Source organism: Delphinus delphis, chromosome 11, assembly GCF_949987515.2.
Source record: "Delphinus delphis chromosome 11, mDelDel1.2, whole genome shotgun sequence".
NCBI classification, from domain to species: Eukaryota; Metazoa; Chordata; class Mammalia; order Artiodactyla; family Delphinidae; genus Delphinus; species Delphinus delphis.
The window spans coordinates 51,382,282-51,398,534 of record NC_082693.1 but is presented as its reverse complement, the minus strand read 5'-3'; the positions used below and the strand labels follow the sequence as shown (position 1 = coordinate 51,398,534).

The 16,253-nt window shown below is 38.3% G+C and overlaps 1 protein-coding gene and 1 long non-coding RNA gene across 3 annotated transcripts in view; one reads left to right on the top strand and one right to left on the bottom strand.

Moving 5' to 3' along the window:
* The first annotated feature begins 51 nt into the window (after positions 1 to 51).
* LOC132433861 (uncharacterized) lies at positions 52 to 14,347 on the top strand. Its single transcript, XR_009521223.1, has 4 exons — positions 52 to 296; positions 8,441 to 8,632; positions 12,199 to 12,622; positions 12,967 to 14,347. It is a non-coding gene; the product is annotated as an uncharacterized lncRNA (long non-coding RNA).
* The window catches only part of LEMD3 (LEM domain containing 3), an 84,256-nt gene continuing 78,098 nt past the window's right edge, over positions 10,096 to 16,253 (bottom strand). For both annotated transcript variants that reach the window (XR_009521222.1, XM_060025163.1), the window contains one exon: positions 10,096 to 10,220. Coding sequence is in view for 1 of the 2 variants with exons in the window: in XM_060025163.1 (XP_059881146.1) it covers positions 10,163 to 10,220 (58 nt within the window). In the remaining variant the exon portion in view is untranslated. The remainder of the gene's footprint in view (positions 10,221 to 16,253) is intronic.

The window sequence follows — 16,253 nt, the reverse complement described above, 5'->3', positions numbered from 1 at the left end:
CAACTCCCTCCTCCTCCAAATCCTCCTCCTCCTCAGCTGCCAACCCTAAGGCCGCCGGCTGCCGAGTGCAACCGGGAGGTGGAATCCCTCTGACAGAGGGCATCCCTTTCCAGTGTTGGGGCCCAAGAGCAGAGCGGCGCATCCCACCCACGGGTCCCGCCTAAGACCCCTGAAGGGGTAGAAAAGAGAGGAACCACCACGAGGAGAACCGACAGCGAGCCAGGGACCCGCGGGAAGGCATTTAAGGAGTTTGAGAAGACTCTTGCGATGCCCCTAATCAACTGGGAGCTTTGTGAGTAAGTGGATAAAAATATCTGGCAAGTGCTTCTCTTGAGTGTGGTCAGGTGAGGCTGGAGCGGCACTGCCAGTTATGCACACACTCAGGTGAGCCATCCTATACAAAACGAACAGGCATTATAATATATAAAACACCCCCCTGCATTCCAGGTGAGTGGGCCCTTTACACCAGGTGTGTGTGTAGGGTGAGTGTGTGTGTGTGTTTAGCCAGAGTTACAAACGGGCTCTCCCCAAACTTATATCTGAACACCATATATGGAGTTGAGGCAGACTGGCTGATAATAGTTTTTCATACTAGCTAAATGCTGATATTTATTTAGATTAGTCATTCTTTTCACCTCCAGCCTCTCTTCATCTCCCTTACATTAGTTTTGTATTTCTTGTAGCTTATCTGAAGGGCAGTGGTGAAATTTATTCAAAAGGTACTACCTCTGGCGACAAGAAATGTCAGTCCCCGATGTTTAATTACAGGCCTAAACCAATAGTTGCCTGACTTTTCTTTGGCACTGATAACCCCTCCAGTAATCAAGGCCAAATGACCCTTAGCTTTTCAAGAGGACATAATTATGTCTAATTACTACTTTTTCTTTTTTACTGGCACTAATGGAACAGGCCCTGGAGATGTAGGATGTTATATAATTACTTATGACCATTTTAAGATGCTACAGAAATGATTCACTGATGCAAAATACTTATGGGGTAAAAGTCAAACAGATTTAGAGTGTGGATTATTCTAACATGACCTAAAGTACGGTAATTTGTACATCACACTATTTGTTTGAAAATGCTATATTTGAAAATTAGAAACTTTGTTTCAAAACGAATTCAATTCTGGCAAAGTATTAAGGCCCATATGCCAAAAACCAGTCCTTTTGCAAGTGGTTCCCCTTAAATCATCTGGTACTGAGAAACACCACATCCCATGAATTATTCCTGGCAAATGGGCAGATTTCACCCTCAATGTACTAGCAGTGATAATGAGACAAAGGGCAGATGACCTAAGTAAACTAACAGTAAATAAAATGTAATACAGTAAATTAGGGATTTAAAAGACACAGGCGTTATTACTCAACTTAAGTATCTAGAAGCTGGTTATCTTAAAGGGGATATTCAGGAAACTCTTTATGCATTCTCTCCCTTTCCTCTTTTTTGTATATTTTGTATTACATAAGCACTTTTCTTATTCATTTCCCCCACAACGTGTAGTATAATTCTTTGCCCATAGTATTTTTTTTCTTTTCTTTTACTTTTATTTTCGGCTGCCGTGGGTGGGAGGAACGCAGGATCTTTTGTTGCAGGGTGCTTCATTGCCCCGCGCCGGCTTCTCTCCAGTTGTGGCGCGCGCGGGCTTAGTTGCCCCGTGGCATGTGGGATCTTAGTTCCCCAACCAGGGATCGAACCCGTGTCCCTTGTACTGGAGGGTGGATTCTTAACCAATGGACCACCAAGGAAGTCCCGCCCATAGCTCAAATGTTTGTTTAAAAACAAAAGTAAAATGAGCACAGTCATTTGTAGACTGACGTATAGGAGCTCCCTAAGTGTAGAGAAAAGCTTGTTTCAAAGGGCTGTAATAATTTTGGCTATATTTAAAATATTTTAGTTGACCTTAAGTACAAAAACATAAAGTTACAAAGAACGCAGTATACCACTGCATGTTAATATAAGTGGAGGGTTAATTAATTGTATCAACTGCTGACTTGACAGCAATACCAGCAGCTGTTCTAAAGGCTTGAATAAATATGCTAAAGAAGGGAGAAAAGAACAAAAGTTACTGAGTACACAGTAAGTGCCAGACACTGTGCTAGTTGTTTTACACATGGTATTTCATTTAATTCTTCCAAATATCTTTGAGCTTTTTATTTTGTATCCCTATTTTACAGCTAAGGAGAGGCGTAGGTAAGTAAATTATGCTACTAAGAAGGGGTAAAGTAGTATTGGAATTCAAATCTCATTTCAAAGTCCACATATATTTTTACTGTACTAATCTGCCCCATTTTCTTTACATTAAAAACAAAACAAAAACCAGGGTATTCAAAAACTGTATTCATTGGGCTCTTGTGGTTTTAAGTAACTGGTGTGCACTTAGGTTACCTCAAGTAATAGGGGTAAAGAATAAATGTGGAAATAAGACCAGAGACTTAACCGGCTTGTCAGGTCATCCTTGGTGGGCCTGGGGGTGGGGGCCTGTGCCTTTGATGGGTACCAGAAACAGGAAAGCTACTACCCTCTGACCACATTCCTATGAGTTTTGTAGTTTAAATCATATATTTCACATGTTTTCTCTTTGTTATTATAATCTTAATGACAATCATGTTAACATATTATCTTAAACAATGTTTGTTTTTAAGACAAAGGACCCAGAGGAGGTAACTGTTTCCTTTGCTTCCTATATACCATCCCTCCCCCAACCCAGTGGTGTGCTAGTAAATATTTAACAACCAGATCTGGAGGAAGGAGGCCTGAAGTGTAACAAAACCCAATTTATGTGGGTGTAACGCTCCCACCAGCCCAAGTCTCTGGAGGCAAAGCTGGGGAGAGATGCCCTCAATCAGCTCTTGGGCCCCTGTGAGCCAGTCCCATCACACCACTGCCCCAACCCCTCAGAAATGTCCTCAGAACGCAGCAAAATTCAAGTTGCACAACCACAGCTTTTCTACTCTGGCTCCCACTACCAGCTGCCAGTTCTCCTCTATAGCTCATAATCAAATGCCTCAGCGGGGAGAGTTTAATTCTATCACCACAGTCCCTCTTGGAGAAAGTTCTGGTATGAGGTTATATCATAAGCCACTGAGCAGCCTGTGCATTGGCTACCTCTGAGCCAGGTGTCCTCTCCTACTTCTGCAGCTGTAGCTAGGGTGGAAGGCTCACGTGCTAGACAACATGGTCACCTGTACTAAAGAAACAGACTGTGCTGCTGCCTTTCTAGGGCATTGCAGTTGGGGCAGCCTCTTTCAAAGGGAGTCTGTAAGCATGGCAGGCATTCAAGCTACAGTCTCTCTGACATACTATTCTCAGCTCTTTCAGTAAATCCCCTCAGCCGTTATGCAAAGCTTTGAGACAGTCCCCATTCCACATACCCAAAGGAACATCTTGGGTGGATGCCAGCAATTGCAAACAGGAGAAAGGACACGTTCGGACTAGATATTATTCAAAAGCCCTCAGGCAGGGTGAGAAACCCTAAGTTAGTACTTCAAATAAATGAACAGTTATCAAGTGCCATTGTTCTAAACCAATAATGATCAATTGGAAAGTAAGGGAATAAATTACCTCCTAGGAGGATGTAACAGATTCTCCAGAAGGAAGTTTTTCTAACTACACTCAATCCAAACTCCCAAAATTCTGCTTTCCTATCCTGCGAGGTAGAATGTTGTCACTCTCACCCCTGCTGAGAACACTGTTTTATACTGACGGAAGCATGCCCCCCGCACCTCAAGGAGCTAGAGTGGGAAGAGAGTTAAGGAGAACTCTTCTCAGCATGAGGGACACAGAGTCAATGCTGACTAAGAGAGACACAGAACATCTTCTCTCATTCTGAAAAAGGATTTCCTCTTCCATGACAACCCCCAGTCACCAGTCACACTAAAATGACAAGGACTCTCAAAGGCGGAAGACTGAATTAAAGTGAGCATTTTCCTTGTCTTGGTAAAATGGTTTGCCTGCATCTCAAACGGTATTTTTTAATTTTACAGTTGAGGCCATCCCTTTTGTTGATTAATTCTGAAGAGATTTGAAGAACGTATTCCCATGATTGACGTGCTGCCTGATTCTACCAGCTTTGGCTGTGGATATGCTACAAGAAGTAATAAATATTTAACAAGATGACTTTCAATATTGTAGAGAATTAAATAATCCTCTAGACCAGCAAAGCTGCTTGGCTTTTGGCACGACTGTATCACATGAAGTGGCATACCCAAAATCAACTACACACACAGAATAAGGGGGCTGGGAGAGAGGGACAAGAAAGAACTTTTAAGTTGGTACAGGAAGATTCTTTTTTTTTTTGAATTTTATTTATTTTTTTATACAGCAGGTTCTTATTAGTCATGTATTTTATACATGTTAGTGTATAAATCCCAATCTCCCAACATCCCTCCACCACCCCCCGCCAACCCCGCCACTTCCCCCCCTTGGTGTCCGTAGGTACAGGAAGATTCTGATGGGAGACTTCATTCTACTCTTTCACTCAGTCTGTTCCTGAATGCTTCTTATATTGAGAGCATCTCACACCATGGTGTGCGTGTCCAGTGTTTAAAGGTGTGTTTTTTTCACACAACTTATCATAACTGCAAACCAGCTCCTTCATGTGTTGTTCATCCAAAGAGGCTCCAATAGGAGGTAGAGGAAACCCTGGCTGTGTTGGGCTTCCTGGGAAATGGTATGTTGCCCTCCAAAATGGTGCTTCATTACAGGACTTTTTGCAGTAGTTTTACCGTTGCCATTAAAGCTTCTGGGACAATGGGTAAGTTACTTAATTACTCTAAGCCTTGATATTCTTTTTTCTCTGTATAATGGGAAAATAAAGGTACCTACCACTCATGATGCTTAGCCCTAGCCCCATGCTAGCAAATGGTAAATCCTTAATAAATATCAATATAGTACTAATGTGATTAACTTTTATCACAACTTACTAACTTTCAATCACCGCAAAGCCACTCTTTGCCTTTAAGCCTTATCTGATAGGAGTTCCTCTGTCTGAAATGACTCATAATTTCTCTTCACAGCTCAGAGTCCTACACTTGTATTCATAATCCCCTCTTAAGGAAGTCTGTCCAGATTTAGTAATCCTGTCAACACATATTTTCTTCAAATTTACTTTTTATATTTATACCCAAGGTTACTAATAGTAACTATGTTTTCAAATATATTTTTAACTTCCTCAAAGTAATCAGAAGGCTACAGACTTATATGATTATTCAAATTATTTTTGTGAAAACCAGTTTTAGAATTGCAATCAAAATAAATGATACATTTTGAAAAATATCTTCAGCACAGGAAAATCATCTTTGCATTCTTTCATTCATTCAACAAATATTTACTGAATGCTTTCTATATGCTGGATAGACAATGAACAAGATAAACCAATAAAATATTTAGTGATAGAGAAATAAGGCAGGGAAGGTTGCTGAAAGTGTTGGGGAAGTAACATTAAAGACATGGAAGAAAGAAGGAAGCCATGCAGTATCTAGGAAAGGAGGAACAGCAAGTGAAAAGGCCATGCCCAAGGCAGAGGCAGGCCTGCCCTGTAGGAGGACCATCCAGGAGGTCGGATGAGAAGAGGGTGGAAAGGGGCCATGGGGGGGAGCACTAGAAGACGTGGCCTGAGTAATTATAAGGACTTTGGCTTTTATTGTGAGTGAGATGGGAAGCTACTGCAGGGTTTTGAGCAGAAGAGCGACATGATCCTACATTGACTGTTCTGTTAGGCATGCAGAGACAGAAAGGGAGACCAATTAGAGGGTCTTGAAGTAATCCAGGTGAGAGGTAATGGTGATTTTGGAGTAGGAAGGAGGAAGTGGAGGTGGTGAAAAGTGATCAAATTGCAGAGAAATTTGGAAGAAGCGGCCCAGAAGATTTGCTGACAGACCAAGTGTAGGGTGTGAAAGAAAGGTTAAGAATGTTTCTATACTTTTTTTTCCTCTTTTTTTTTCTGAGCATTACAGAATTGCCATTTCCTGAGCTCTGGATGACTTAGAAGTAGGTGGTGGGGTAGTATATTAGAAGCTCAGTTTTGGACATGTTAAGTTTGAAATGACTTTTAAACATATAAGATAATGTTCATCTAGACCATTAAATATGAAAATTGCACATATAGGGGAATGTCTGGGCTGCAGATAGTATATATGATATCTAAATCCTGAGAAGTCCCTGGATTGATTAAAAAGAAGAAAAAAAAAAAAATGCCAGCAGGGCCACTGAGAAGGTGAGGCTAAAAAGGTAGTAGGAAAATCAGTCAAGTATGGAGGCCTAGGAAGCAAATGAAGCTTTTCTTTCTTTCTTTCTTCAACTTATATACTTAGAATATATTCTTTGTGGATAAAGACAGAAATTATTTAGAATCAAAATAGGATAGATGAATAACCAAATAAAGTTATATCCTTTTTATGCTTTAAATGAGTAAACATAAAATATTAAAAATGATTTTATTTTGTGACTTATAAATCGTCTCTGAAACTTACCCTAAAAGATAGTCTCTAGGTATCTGAGGAATAGCAGCACTGGAATACAGGTATATTCTACCATTGTAACCACAGTGAAAAGCTATCCCTATAGGTCAAATGGCCAAATACCAAATATTTGTGGTGTGTAAATGACAAGGTCTATCAGACAGGTGGAAATAAAGACATCTCTTCAGAGAGGAACTTTTGTGAGGCTCAAATATATACAAAGTGGTTTTAAAACTGTTGTTTAAAGTATTGTACAGATGTTGCTTTTATAGTTTTTAAAGCTGGTGGTCATAAAAGCAGAGAGAGAAATAATCTTGCAGTTGACAGATTTCTCTTCAAACTCTGGCTATGCCATGTGATGGTTGTGCATGATTTTACAGTTCACATCTCTGGGATTTAGTTACCTTATCTTTAAAATGAAATAATACCTGCTCTGCCTGTTCTGCAAGATGTTGGTGGAAGTCGAATGATATAATGAGGGAGCTTTCAAACTACTGATATCTAAAGCAAAAGTCATGATTGAGGCGAGGTACATTTTTCTAAATTCACCTACTTTTGTTTCTTTGTATAAGCCACAGTTCTCTATGTATCTTGAAGATACCTCCTTGAGATCCCAATTAAAAAAAAAAAAGTTCCTCTAAGGAAAATGCATACATACACACAAGCCCACAAAATTTGGTATACAATTGCACACTGATCGAAAATCACTTTGGAAAGCAATAGGAGTCGTAATTTCTTATGTGGAAAAGAAACCTAATGAAAGTATCACCAAAAAAACAATTAGTGTGTAGTAGGCTATGGGGCAGATCAGAAGAGGATAGCGGTGTTGGGAAGGCAACCCAGGCAGATGCAGAAACACAAGCTTGAGGTAATGAGAGCCCCTAGTCTAAGATGGTAGCCATGAGACTAGAGATGAACAAGGAGATGTGATAAGAATAGTTGCCAGATAAAATGCAGTATGCCCAGATAAATCTGAATTCTAGATAAACACCAAATAATTGTTTAGTATATCCTAAATATTGCATGGGGCATACTTACACTAAAACATTATTCATGGTTTATCTGAAATTCCATTTTAACTGGGCATCCTGCATTTTTATTTGCTAAGTCTGACAACCCTAGAGAGAAACCGGTGAACTTATTCCTACCCTCATCCCCATGTTTCTGAGGCAGATTCTGAAACAACAAACAAAACAATGTGTACAACGTGACCACTGTGAAAAGGACAGAGTCATTAAGAGCTAGTCCAGCTCTTTTGTGGATCCTGAAGAGATCAATAAAGATGTCAAACAGTTCTTCACAGACCTATTTATTTCCCAGACAGGGCATGAGAGCTACTAATATTGTGGTTATATTCTATTCTCCATATATGAGTTTCGTACTGTCCAGTACAATCTACCTGAATGTGTGTGTGCACATGTGTGTTTAATGTATGGGCTAATTAGCAAAAGAACCACTGGCTCACGGTTGCCCTGGACAGAAACATGAATTGGAGGACCCACAGTCTGTCCATCATCCGCCACCTACACACACACACACACACGTGCACATGAGACTGGGCAGGGAAGTTTCTTCCCTATGCAGACCAAGCCTGTGGTCTTACTTGATTGGACAGTGTATGGTATGAGTGGGGAGGAAGAAGTTTAAACAACGAGGTCCCTTTCAGTGGAGAAGTAGGAACAGTTGAAATATTCAAAGAAGGAAATCCATTTGAGGTGATATTACAAACCCGAAGGCAGAACAGGCAGGAGTATTCAGGTGACTTTCTCCATCTAAAAGCTTAAGGCCTTTAAGGTCTTCTCATCTCCTGGGTAATACAGGTGAAAATCCAAACTAGAACTGCAAAATTTAACCCTTATCTCTTCTACTTTGTAATTCTGTTCTGAAATTACCTTCACCGTGTCGTAGTGTCTCACTCTGTGGAGGCGGAAAAGTCATGAGAGCAAGGAGAAAGGGGTCTGGTTTCACTTCTCTTGTAGGTATAGCGGCAGACTAGGATTCACAACCGATGATCAGCAGTACCCAAGAACAGCCCACAGTGAAGCTGGAGACCACAAAAGGCCCACAGCCCACACCTCTGCAGAGCATTTTGGAGAAGACAGGTGGAGGATAAAGTAAGGCCAAACCTCATGACTGGCCGGTGACTTGGTGAAGGCTGTCCCTGAGCAAAAGTGAGTTTTGCAAATTTGGGGGTAGTAGAGATATGGAGCAAGACGTTGCAGGACTTGGATAATGACTGAACTCTCAACAGTAATAGAGAACTTTGAGAAGGAGCCTATATTCTTCTTTTGTGACTCCCCATAGTGTGATGAGTGCTCAATAAATGCTGTTGGCCGACTCTTTTAAACTGGGGATGGGGGAGAGGGGCACAAGGTTTGAAGGGGAAGGTGGGAGATGGTTAAGGAAGAATTTATGTATGTTCAACGGTCATAGAGAAAACAAATAGACCAAATAAAACTATTAGGCTTTTAACTTTCCACAGTTGTGTAAAATGAAATAAAAATAGTTAGTTCCTTCTAAAAACCATTATATTCTGTTCCCAGTGGTAACAATTATGACTAGAACTGAAATGAAAACATATAACTATATCACAACCAAAGCTCTGAAAACTCAAGATATTTAGTGGAAAGAAATCCTGAAGAAACACTTAGTAGAGTGTTTGAAGTAAAAGCAAAACATTAAAACAATAAAAACATTTTCCAAAGGAAACAAATGAGGCTCAGCTAATTTCATGTCACTTCACAGCAATAAGGAAAAAAACGTTGGAAAATCTATACATTATGTAAGCAATGATGTTATAAACATGAAGGAAATAGCTCTGAACTGTTTCCAACTTTTCTCTAAAATTCCTTTGGGAGATGGCTGAACATATTATTTCCTGTTCTTGTACTCTGTGGGAAGTAACACACCCATTTTAATCTTTGTCACTTTTTCCTATATCAACATTCATGGGAGGAATTAGCACTGATAATTCTCCCAAGGTTGATATCTCATATTCAGAAGTCTTGTGGCAGTGGGTCTCAAACTTAAATATCAGAATACCTGGAGAACTTATTACTATCCTGGGATCTCTCCCAGATACAGTGATTCAGCAGGTCTGGTGAGGGATTCAGGAATCTGCGTTTCTAACAAGTACCCCAAATGATTCTAAGACAGGTGTTCCACAGACCTTTCTCTGGTTTAGAATAACAAGGGTAATTTTCATGTCTACCTTCCAACTGAGGAGGATAAGTTTCGAGCTCTTTTTTCTATAATGCCCATAAGAATGGTGGAAAGGATTACAGGAAAATACATGAGAGTATACATAACACAGCTTTCATGACCTTTACAGGAAACTCAAATAACTACAATTTTTGATTTATAATAAGCCTTGAAATGAGGCACTGAAAGATTCTGAGTTGCATCCTGAGCCATCAGTCATTAATCTCCCCATAGTTTTAAAGCTGTGAATATTTTATTGTATTCCTTGAAAACTGGTTAGTTTTAAATCAGGTTATAACTCCTAGGTAAGTGGAATATTAATTTTTTAAAAAATTACTCCAGGTAAATGGGAATTTTCTGTACCAATCTAATACTAGAATATGATACACTTTATGAAATACAGTTGATCCTTGAATAATACAGGAGTTATGGGTGGCGATCCTCTGCGCAGTCAAAAATTCAAGTATAACTTATAGTCAGCCCTACCTATACTCGGTTCCTCAGTATCTGCGGTTCTGCATCCGCCAGTTCAACCAATCTCGAATTGTGTAGTATTTACTGTTGAAAAAAATCCGAATATAAGTGGACCCATGCAATTCAAACCCATTTTAAAGGTCAACTGTACTTTATTATAGTACATATTTTTTTCTGAACATAATGAAAAGAGCATTCTTCTCCAGACATTTAAATTACATAAGGCAATATTTATTCCACCAATGTCCATATATAAGGTTCTGTTCGATAACTAAGTAGTGTTTTAAGTATATTCAGCTGTTCTTGGGGAAAACCAAGAAAAGTGATTTTGATTTTTCCATGTTATTTAAGCATAGTGGAAAATGAAAATTTATATAATTAGGCAGTTTTACTTAGATATGATACATTGTAACTTTTGAAAATGTGGTTTTATTTAAATGGGATATATTGAAATGTGGTTTATTTAAATGTGAAACAATGTATAATTCATAACGATGAATAGCAGAATGAGTGGCCAATCAACAAGGCTCACGGCTAGCTCTCCGAATGTGCGAACAGGATTCAACAACCCACATTACTGTTCATAACCAGTCTCTCTTCTTTACTGTCTGCTTCTTTCTCATCCCTATTGCTCCTGTTATCTTCCAGGGATCTACACCACACAACAGAGCCTCAATGATACCAGATATATACCACAAAAAATTAATTTGTAAGACTCCTACTGTTAAAAGATTATACCAGCCTATATATTTAGAGTCACATTAAGGAACATTGCAATAACACAGGACTGATTTTGGACTATCATTTTCAAGATTTAATGTCTCTGTTGGTGAATCACAGCTGGTCCTTTCCAGTCAGGCTGACATCACTCTAATCACTGACACTACCCTAGTTCCACGGATGATAATTCTTGAATGCTGTCATAATCAGGATCTTAATCTCAATGTTACTCACATTGAGAAAAAGAAATTTACATTTAGATTTTCTGCCTCTTTGAAGTAGAAGTACTGAGCATAAAAATAATTTTTGGACACAATAGTTGGGCAAAACTAATAATAAAATGAGTAATTTAGGAGAGATGAAAAACTAACAAGGTATACTGTTTCAAAGTCAAATAAAAAGGGAGAATACATTAGTTTCAAAAGAACAAAAGTAGTTAATGGTGAAGAAGAACAACCAGTTATAGAAATAAAGATGTCAAAACTTCTGGGCTTTCAAAACTGCACCCAGTCAGGATATACCAGAGCATTCACCATTAATATGATGTTTACTTTAGATTTTTGGTAAATATCTTTTATCAGATTTAGGAAGTTCCCTTCTACTCCTATTTTTCTAAGAATTACTTTTCTATGAAAGGATATACGCATTTGGAATTTTATCAGATGGTTTTACTGCATCTATCTGAGATGATCATATTAAATTCACTTATTTTGTTAGTGGGACAAGTTACATTGGTTTTCTAATGTCAAACTAATCTTGCATTCCTGGAATAAATCCAACTTGGTCATGATATGTAATTCTTACTCAGATGCTGCAGTTTGGCTTGCTGACCATTTTGGTTTGTTTGGGATTTTTGCATTTATTCAGGGGGCTTGCCCTATAAATTTTCCCTTTCTGTTTGGTTTCTGCATCAAAGTTATGTTAATCAGTCCACTCCCTTTCTCTATTTGCTGGAATGGGAAATATATCATTTCAAAAAGGAGGCACTGAAGAGATTATAGATTTTCCAAGGTCTCTCTTATGCGTGAGCATTGTTAAGGGTAACTACAATGAAAAACAAAGGGATGTTAAAAATAAATCACATTATCAAGTAGTTGGTTTCATACAGCCTGATTTAGAGATGGTGACAGGGATATATGACAGCATTTTACATTATTTCACTTAATTCTCTCAACTGCATCATAATCAGTTTTAAAAATGAGGAAATTGAGTCTTAGACTACATGACTTGCCTAAGGTCACACAACCAGGATGTGTTAAAGTCGAAATGTGAACATGGTTCTCTCACTCCAGAGACTGTGCTCTTAAACCACGCCTCCTTTTTTCCCCCTCTCTCAATACAGGAATCCAGTGTTTGTAAGACCTTTCATATACCTGCTAACTGTAACAACCCACAGATCTGCCACCAAAATAAACATAGCCTTTTCCAAAGTCCTGTAAAAAGTCTAAAATGTCTGAGCTTCATTACCAAAGGTTGGTAGTGATTCAAAATATACTAGCAGGGCTTCCCTGGTGGCGCAGTGGTTGAGAGTCCGCCTGCCGATGCTGGGGACACGCGTTCGTGCCCCGGTCCAGGAGTATCCCACATGCCGCGGAACGGCTGGGCCCGTGAGCCATGGCCGCTGAGCCTGCGCGTCCGGAGCCTGTGCTCCGCAACGGGAGAGGCCCGCGTACCAAAAATAAAAAAGAAAGAAAAAATATATATACTAGCAGAGGAGATCAAATTAATAAGATGAAGTAAAGACAATTATGGAAATTCTAATTAAGGTAAGCATTCAAATATATGTAATAAATGTTTGTGGAGAAATTTTGTAAAATACATATACAATATAACAGATTGGAATTCACTGCTAAATCTTGGAGTATTTCCCTCCAATAGTACGTATATGATATATTCCTTTCACTCTAGATACATAATTTTTCACTTTTAACAACTCTGGTATAGAAATTCATTTTAGAATAAATGGTGTCTTAAAAAATCACTGTCAAAGTTAGAAAAAAAATTGCCGTCTAACCTGCATTACTTCCCATTTCTTCCAGGGAATTGATGTTTGCTTTTATCTGGGGGAACTACTAACTGTAAACACTTTAACTTCTCTCTTTGCTTGCAGATTTTTGCACCATGCTGGTGGAAGGAACCGAAACCAGTCTGAATGAAGATCAGCTGGTTCTTTTGCGGTCCCGTTCCAGATGGGACATTTACCCTGACTCTGAGGTTGTTCTAGCTTTATGGTAGGGTCTCCTATCAGAATCCACATCTTCGGTGTTACTTTTATTGTTGTTTTCCTTTCTTACTTAGTGCCAGAGAAAATGCTGCCTCTTCCGACTAACAGTATCTTAGATGAAATACAGTATATTTGAAATAATGATTATGCAACTTAAGAAACACATAGACAATATTTTCCACACCTTAAGTATTCCTCAAAGACATTATTTTAATGATTGCCCATGATTCATATAATCCATAATTCATTATTTATTCTCATTTTTGTAGATTTCTATTGCTTCTAATTTTTATTACAGAATAAAGCTGTAATGAACATCATTTTCATATCTTCATGTCATCCTGATAATTTCTTCAGAATAAATTCCTAAAAATTTATTGGACTTCAAAATTTATTGGCAAAACTATGTATAGCAAAATTGACCTATAGAAATGAGCATCACTTTACATAACTACCAGCATTAATATAAGGGGCCTACTTCCCCTAAACTTAAGAAAAATTGTGAAGTTTCATATGTAAAAAAACTTTCTCAATTGTTGATTAATTTGCATTTATATCTGTGGCTGACTGTTTCATGTTTTTGTTGGCCATTTGCAGCTCTTCACTTGTGGGTCATCTCCTGATGTCATTTGACTATTTTTCTATTGGGATGTTAGTCTTTTTATGTTAGAATAATTTTTACTTGTAGAATATTACTGCAAATCATATATAGTGCTAACATCTTTCAATTTCCTTGTCTTTTCATTTGTTCTTAGACGTTTTGGATGTACTGATCATTTTAATATAACCAAACATGTTTCTTTACGGTTTCTTTCTTTGTTTCTGTGCTTAACCCTCTATCAAATGTTTTCCTCTGATTTTTTTATTAGTTATTTTGTGACTATTTTTCAATTCTTTATTCCTCCTGGAATTTATCTGGGTATGTGTAGAAGACTCTTTACAAGTGAAAACACAGAAGACTGAAACTACTGTAGATACCACATTGATGATATAAAATCTAACGTGAAAACAGAACTGAAGGGGCTTCCCTGGTGGCGCAGTGGTTGAGAGTCCGCCTGCCGATGCAGGGGACACGGGTTCATGCCCCGGTCGGGGAGGATCCCATATGCTGCGGAGCGGCTGGGCCCGTGAGCCATGGCCGCTGGGCCTGCGCGTCCGGAGCCTGTGCTCTGCAATGGGAGAGGCCACAACAGTGAGAGGCCCGCATACCGCAAAAAAAAAAAAAGAACTGAAGTGAATTCAAAAAGAAAATGTCTAATCTGCCCCCTTATCCATTCTCTCCCCTAAACCAAATGACTCTATGTTTGCATATTATTCTCGTTCTCATTGTTTCCAGCTAATTGCTTAGAACAGTGTTCTCCAAACTTTTTTTACTTCATGGCGCTGAAAGAAAAGGATAATCATTGTACAGCGCCCTGGTTAAATGGAGGAAGCTACTTAACAGCCTGCCAGAGGTCACTAGGCCTTGAGCTCCACCACTCCAAGTCCTAGTGCTACTCTAAAGGCTACATCTAAATGGTACATCTGTAACCATTTGTGGCACATCAGTTGGGATGTCCATAATATTTCTGTCAGTTATCATGTTCCTCTGAAAGGAACCCTTCCCCAAAATGTTACTAGGGTCTATAAATCAGATGCTGGTAGTAAGGTAGAGAAGCCCGACTGTGACTGTCAAATAAAAAGAGAGCACTGAACAAAGTAAACTGAACATTTGTTGTGTTATTGGGACATACGAAATTTTTGTGAAAGAATCCTCTCAGTCAAGTTAGTATGAGGAAATTGAGTGACTTCCACAGTGTGGAAGTATCTGGTCATTAAAATATTCTAAGTTACTACAAGCCAAAGGGTCTGTGCCTCTTCTAAGGAAACACAAGTTGCAGGAAACATAGGCTTCTGGCCCTGGTATATTAGGGCTCTAACTTTTGTGCTTAATTTTTTAAAACTTTCATTGAATGATCCACTTTTTCCACTAATTTTTAAAGCCAATCTTTATCATATACTAAATTCTTACATATCAGAGTATCTTCGGAATTCAAGTATCCATTAACCACATACTGTTATGATAATGGATCATAAAATACTCTTACAAAAAGTGCTCTTTAAAAAGTCAATCCCAGGAATTCTCTGGTGGTCCAGTGGTTAAGACTCCATGCTTTCACTGCTGAGGGCGTGGGTTCAATCCCTGTTCGGGGAACTAAGATCCCACAAGCCGCACGGTGCAGCCAAAAAAGAAAAAGAAAAATCAATCCCTCCTCAAACATTCTTCCCCACTTCACAACACCTCCTACATTAATGTCTGTCTTTGACAGTGTCTTGCAGATTGTCATTCAAAACACAATGCAAGTGCAATGAAAATTCACTACAAAGTGAACTTGCAAGTCTCACAAACATGTAGTATTTCATGAAATTGATAAAGATGATGGAAGACTATTCAAATCATGAGTATAGCCATAGAATGTGTCAATAAGTCCAGTGAGCAATTAAAGGAAAGTTGCCAAGAACAAAAAAACAATGATACATGAAGCACATAAGGGAATGATTTGACTAGAAGATACCCTTACAAAAATGGATGAAGTCTGGGATCTTTTGTAAAATGATTTGATTATGGAACAGCCAACATGAAGTAAAAATTATCATTCCATGTTTCAAATAATTTTGTCAAAAAATATTTCTAAGAGTTAAAATATTTGTAAGTTAACTATGTTATACAGAAAGTTTTTTTTGTAATCTTAGCAAAAAATTTTAAGTTAAAGTTCTAGTGAAACTATTTATGAAAATTTGGTCCCAAATTTAAATAGATTTAATTTAAGTGACCTTCTGGTATCAGTTATGCTCAGGTAAGAATCTGTTTCAAGGTATTAGTTGTCTGACTATATATTTGTGCAACAATGTTGACACAGATTTAATTTGCTTTAACATCTGATAGGGCCAGTCTCTCTTTATTAATCATATTTTATTAAGAATTTAATATCTTTCTTGTTTATCCTACCAGCTGATATTCTATAAATTAATTTAAAATACCAAGACATTAATTTTAATCTATGGAAAACTTTACTGGAATTGCATTAAACTTCTTTACTAATTTAGGAAGAATTAGGGAGCCTATTTGCTATATTCAGTCTTTTTATCAAGGAAAAATTATTGTCTCCATTTATTTGTTTTCTTTGATCTCT